This window comes from Pterocles gutturalis, unplaced genomic scaffold (genome assembly GCF_000699245.1).
Source record: "Pterocles gutturalis isolate BGI_N339 unplaced genomic scaffold, ASM69924v1 scaffold15545, whole genome shotgun sequence".
Lineage (NCBI taxonomy): Eukaryota > Metazoa > Chordata > Aves > Pterocliformes > Pteroclidae > Pterocles > Pterocles gutturalis.
In genome coordinates, this window is record NW_010144028.1 from 181,540 (window position 1) to 188,073 (window position 6,534).

The 6,534-nt window shown below is 39.1% G+C and overlaps 1 protein-coding gene across 1 annotated transcript in view; it reads right to left on the reverse strand.

Annotated features, from left to right (window-relative positions):
* The window catches only part of LOC104470153 (protein kinase C-binding protein NELL1-like), a gene marked incomplete at its 3' end in the record, with an annotated part of 171,189 nt that extends 166,008 nt beyond the window's left edge, over positions 1 to 5,181 (reverse strand). Inside the window, exons 1-3 of the mRNA XM_010084976.1 lie at positions 5,083 to 5,181; positions 2,454 to 2,562; positions 1,895 to 2,045 (exon numbers count right to left, since the gene is read on the reverse strand). Of these exons, the coding sequence (XP_010083278.1) occupies positions 1,895 to 2,045; positions 2,454 to 2,562; positions 5,083 to 5,181 (359 nt within the window). The remainder of the gene's footprint in view (positions 1 to 1,894; positions 2,046 to 2,453; positions 2,563 to 5,082) is intronic.
* Between the last annotated feature and the right edge of the window lie 1,353 nt (positions 5,182 to 6,534).

Genomic DNA, 6,534 nt, shown 5'->3' on the forward strand with positions numbered 1-6,534 from the left:
AATTTCTGTCATCACAGACCTAAGGGTTTGAGAGCACCATCCTTATCAAGGTCCAAGGAGCAACTTCAGAAACTAGAGAAACAAATAGTGACTCTGTTTGAAAGTGATAAACAATGAGTCTGGAAAAGCAGGATAACTGCAGTAATCCATCTGACACTCGGAATGCAACAGCAGTCATTAGCACCACTGGACATGTCTGCTTCAACTCTTGCATAGAACTACACAGACTTCAACTACCTCGGTTACTACACAGAACTACAGAAGTTTGAGTGAGACTAGCACCGAATCCTTCTACGATATATATTTTTAATCAGATGCCTATTATTTTGCAATACTACAGATAACCTCAGTGACAAGAAGGACACGAGCAACATATTTTGTTCAATCACAAACACTCCTGCATAGCACATCTCTCTACAAGCCTCTGCCCGTCAAGATAGAGGAGTTAAGTAGCTGAATTCAGAGGAGGCCGTATCTAAAAATGCACATGCCTTGCACTGTATAATCATCACTGCCTGTCTAGTTTGACCTTGGATTTTGCTGAGTGCATGCATGCGTCCCTACATGTGACAGCATTCCTCTGTCAATGGCTCTCCTCAATGTCCCTTTTCTCAAATTAAGAAAAAAAAAAAAATTCCTTAACATGACAAACTGATCCTGTTAACCATGACTTCAGAGAGCTACAATGGTTTGGAAAATTCTGGAGGAATTAAAAAGTAATGACAAAAGGAATGATAGAGCTAGAAAAGGAAAACAGGAAAAGATGAAAATGAAAAGGAATGAAGTAAAAGAAAGAGACCAATAAGAAAGTAGAGGTGACAGAAAAATATGACGACAGAATAGGGAAGTAGCAGAGTCCTTCCCTTAGCTATCCTTGTCCAGACATCTCTCCTCTTGCACTGGCAAAAGCCATCATTGACAATTTGGTCATACTAAAGCCACTGCCTTCTCCTTCACATACTTTCTTAGCAAAACATAAGAAATAGGGCTAACAGTTGTGTATCATGCACATGACTAACAAAATTAAATACCAATAAGATTTTTTTTTCCCAAAAGAAATGCTGCAGAATAACTGGTATTAGATTTGAAATGGGAGCAACCAAAGAACATCCTATTATGTGTATTACAATAGAAAGTCCTTCAAGCCCTAAGAAATTATGAAAAAAGCATTCACAAAGTTACAAGTAGGTGACTATTTGAAACAACATACACTCTGAAACATCACAACATCATTGGAATTGTATTACAGGCCGTAACACAAGGTACAGTAATTATTTTTTTTTAATAAACTGATGTCTACCACTATAATAGCTAATTTAAGAGATCTCTTTTTTTCCTCCTACACTGACAACAAAAAAGAGGAAAAAAAAAGACACACACACACACGAAATAGGAATATACTGTATTTATGCAAGGAAGAAAACATACACATCACCATACAGAAGCACAAGTAGCTTAATTGCTTAATAACTTAATTGCTGAATCTCAGAAAATAAAACATACTATTTTAAGATGTTATAAAACATAGTGAAGCAGGAAATATGTCAAGTTTAGCTTTTACGAAAAAGCAAACTCCAAAGTGGATATGATAAACTAGTAAGGGAAATTACACTGCAAGGTTTGTAACTTCCAAAGTGCATTGTAGCTATACCACATTGGGTTTGATCTTTCGGTTTAAATTCTTTATTTTACAAACCAGGATACACAAATAATGCATTCCTCCTATAACAAAAACAACCAGCAAAAAGTAGCAAATTGCAAACTGTGAAGAAAGGCTTGAACTTACATGTCAGATTGTACATCTACCATTTCAACACATTGTCAAAATGGACCACTGAGCACTCAGTATCTTTTATGTTCCTACTGCTATAAGAGAGAAACAATTTTCTCTTACCTGTGCTCTAACTCTCGGATGGACAGTATAACTCCAGAAGTTGATGCCTTCTGTTGCAGGGTGGCCAGAAACGTGAACTCACTTTTATTGCGGAAGAGCTGAATTAATTTCTCACTCACATGGGGTGCTGCATGGATTTCTCTTTCCGTATCTAAGAATTTTATTTTAAAAAAAGGAAAAAAAAAAAGAGGGAAACAACAGTCCAGTAAAAATGCTAAGTCAGAAAGATTCAGATTACATTTTTCATTTTCCCATCAATATTTTTCATTTTTGAGAGTCAGCTACCATGCTCCACCACTGCATTTGTTCAATGAAAAAACCCAAATGCCATCTCTGTCAGCATGCCCACTTGTCACTTTGACAAGTTCACAACTGGTCAGCTACTGATTTTCTGACAGAATTTTTAACGGGATGCTGAGCCATTTGTGTCTGCTGTGAGCAGATTAAGTTGCTGTAAATAAGGTGTGCTGCAGTCAGATAAATAGGCTTCTAAATTCTGCGAAATCTCAGGCGCTGCCTCTCCCAACACAATTCACCAAGCACCAATTTCAGTTTTTACCACTGACTCCGTTACCACCTCTCCATCGTACATCAGAGGAAACCTGTCCTTGCACTGTGTAAGGCAGAGATGTATTATTGCTAATAATGCTATACGGCTGTGCTTCTGCCTGAGAAATAAATACAAGACACGCTTGCAATCCACTATCGTTTCAGGGATTTCTCAGTTTAAACAAGCAAAGCGTGACAGCTCATACAATATTTATTAAACTACAGTCTGACCAGGCAGATCCAGAAATATTTCAGTCTCACTAATCCTGCTGATGTCCAAGCAGCAGCATGCCTTCTCCTATTTGATCTTCTAAGATTCAAACGCACCGTCTCCCACCACATTCATTTTTATTTCATCTTTTCATTCACAATATATCATCACTCCAAAAGATGATTAATGACAAAAGGGAGAAATCATAGCATTTCACCTTCCCACCCCTTGCCATGTCTCTCATGCTGGGCTTTTGTCACACATTTGCAAGACCTGTGCCACTTGTGGTGCCTGGATGTCACAACCAATTAGAAGCCCAGTGCACTTCCTTTCGAAAGATTTACTTTGAAGCCAGAAATGTCGGCACAAATTCTCAGCTGGCAGAAAACCATATAACTCTACTGAATCCCAAGAATCCAGCCCAGCACGAATACTATAACAAACAAACAAAGGAGTGATGAGATTTACAATTCAGAATTTCACTACAGGAAAAAAAAGAAAAAAAAAAAATTGTGTCATTAAATGAGGCTTTGCAGAAAGAAAAGAGACTGTCTTGAAAAACAACTGAAACTCAAAAATGCAACTACTGAAGGAATGCCATGGACTGAAACTAAACTCCAAGGAAAAAGTATTCAAGTATGTCAAGTATGTTTTGTAATTGGGTGTCTCAACTTTTCCTGTGCAGCTTAAAGGCCTTCAAATGAGCCAACACACTCAGAATGCCCAACACACTTGCATTCTGAAAAGCTCACCTCTGAAAAGTACTGCAAATAAAACATCAGCAAATCACTAATCATAATTTTAAAATCTTTGCCAGAGGCTGAAATTCACCTGATAAATAAATAGAATGCCCACTTTACAGCATCAAACTATTTGTCTGTCCAACGCAACTTTTATCATAGCAGAGAATAAGGCTTCAAAGAACAGAAATCATTTCCACTGCCATCAAAAAGCAGAACGGAGGAATAAACGATCCAACACAGATGACCAGATTTTGACTTTATAAGATTTCATTATCTCTATCATTATCTCCACCTAGGAGGTGTTATTACTGGTCATAAATACCAGTAAGTTTCTTTAAAAAAAGCTGATGCAGAAGTCACAAACCACGTGTCCCATATACCAGGAAGTTCTCCGATATCCAGTTTGCTGGCTACACAGACAAACAATCCACTGGTACTAAGTTCCAAAGCACAAATAAGACACAGAGGTAAAATGTTCAAGAGCTGACAGTTGAAGATAATTATCCTTGTTTTGAAGGATCAGAACCTTAGTATCTTATAAAATTTTTTTTCTTAAAGGTATCAAAATTGCCAGAAATAAAATATGACTTCATAGACTCATAGAGAGGTTTGGGCTGGAAGGGACCATTAAAGGTCATCTAGTCCAACCCCCCTGCAATGAGCAGGGACATCTCCAACTAGATCAGGTTGCACAGAGCCCCATCCAAGCCGACCTTGAATATTTCCAGGGATGGGGCATCTACCACCTGTCTGGGCAACCTGTGACAGTGTTTCACCGCCCTCATCATAAAAAATTTCTTCCTTAAATCTAGTCTGAATCTACCCTCTTTTAGTTTAAAACCATTACCCCCTGTCCTATTGCAACAGGCCCTACTAAAGCTTTCAAAAAATTTTTCACACGAAAGCATAGGCAGTGTTGTCAGTGGTACACATATATATTAAAACTTCAGTCAAGCCTTGTGAAGTCTACCATTTTCTCCTTACAGGGGGACACAGATATAAAGCCACATCCTGCCATCTGTCCATCAAAATGTATACAAAAATATAGGATTCTTTAGTTGGAATCATGAATGGTCAATGCACTGACTACTCCAGTCAGAGATAAACTTTGAAATATTGTGTTCTACTAAGCTACCACCTCTTCATACTCACAAAACTAGCAAAAACACATGCAACACCTAATATTCATTCTATGTTGATTAAAATGTATATATGCCATAGATAATGGAATTAGGAAATTCTAGAATCTTGGGTTCAGACTACTAGAAAACAAACAATATTTACATATTGCTTCGCAACACACGCACAATTTGTATGAAGGAAGTTACATAACTAGACTTTCCAAAATTAACACACATCTAAGTATGGTGCTGTTTCTTTGGAGCAGGTCTATTCATTACCAGGTTGAGGAGGTACCACCTAGTAGGAACACCCTCTGCCACTAGACAACCGAAAACATACTTGCAGATGCAGAAATGTCTACAGAAATGCTGTTCTTCATAACTCAACCTCAGTAACTACAACAAGGGGTGTTTCCCAACAATTCAATGGCAAAATGGCAAATGCAACCCAATAGCCAGCAACTGGACTCATAAACTGAGGAGCGCCCTGAGGCTCGCAAGGATCCAAAGGGCACACGAGCTGGCATTACGGAGATGATAAACTTGTCGGGGTGCTGAGCATACCTCTGGGCTCGCAAACTGGGGTCCCAATGCTGGGAGGGAGCCACGTGACGCCTCACCAAGAGCATGGTCCAGCCAGCACCGCGCCACCCCCGCTCCCATGACCCATGGGAGAGCCCCCCAGCACCTCTCTGGCAGCGCCCCTCCTCATGCCACACGATTTACCAGTGTGTCATCTGTTTGTGTTTTGCTCAATTTCTGCAGGAAGTACCATACAAATGAACTGGGAGTATGATCCATTTAGAGTAAGAGCTTTCTATTTTCAGGTTGATTTTCACACTTCAAAAAAAGAAAAATTGAGAATACCTACACCCCTTCACTGCAGGTGCCTGAAAGGGAAAACACTTTTTATGCTCTCTATAAAAATAACTGTCTGCTTGTAATGAAATGTCGTATTTCCTACATAATATAGAACAATATAGGTTTATACAGTAATCTTCAGTGAAACACTGCTTCATGCTTGAATGATAACGCAATCTCAGCAAAATAAAAAAATAAATAACTATAGATACGACTTTCATATGCCCTTCTATGTGATTGTATTTTCTTAATTTGAAATACTGACTGTCTGGAAGGGGTTTTTTTTAAACATACCATAGTGTTTCTGAAATAAAACAAGCAACAAAAAAAAGCAAGCACATACAGCTATTTGAAAGTATAACAGATATAAATCACCTCAGAGCATCAAGTAAAGGCAACTTTCTACCTTCAGCAGAACAGAGCAGCAGAGACACACCTATGTCAAAAACAGAGCATATTTGTTGTTTGATTGTAACTCCTTTTTTTAAGCCAAAGGTCCAAAGAAGTGCAAAACACAAAGCAATGGTGCAGTTTGCCAGGACAGCCAAACCCACTGAGCACCTGCTGTCCCACATTTCCCTGCCCACCACCATCTCCCCCATTCCCAGTGACACCACCTTGCCTTCTCCTGGCTGCTTTGTCCTGCCCGAGCCCGTTCAGCCCCTGAACGGCACAGCCCTACCACACCAAAAGGAGCTACCAGAGGAACTGCACCCAGGGCTATGCTCATGCAAGGGCTCAGCAGCCACAGCATGACTCTGGCCAGGATCTGCACAGGAAGATCACAGCACCTTGCTGGAATTTTAGGCAATGAAAAACATGCACCAGTTCTTACAAGCTGAATCCAAATCCATCTGGAAAATCCTTTTTTTTAAGAGATGCTTCCAGTAGAGAAAAATACTAAAATCCAATTCTAAATGAACTCATGTTTTTTGAAGCAACAACTATGTTTCATCATTCACTCACCTGCTTGAATATCTTTTCCCTTTATTTCCTTACTTTGGTAGGGAACATACTACAGAACACATTGCTTTATTGATACCCTCAACCACTTTAAAACTAATTGTTTCAACATGCTTTCAGGAGAACATTTGCACAGTCACTTTGGACAAGCAAGTAGAATTTAATCTGACAACAACAGAGAATCTGGATTGC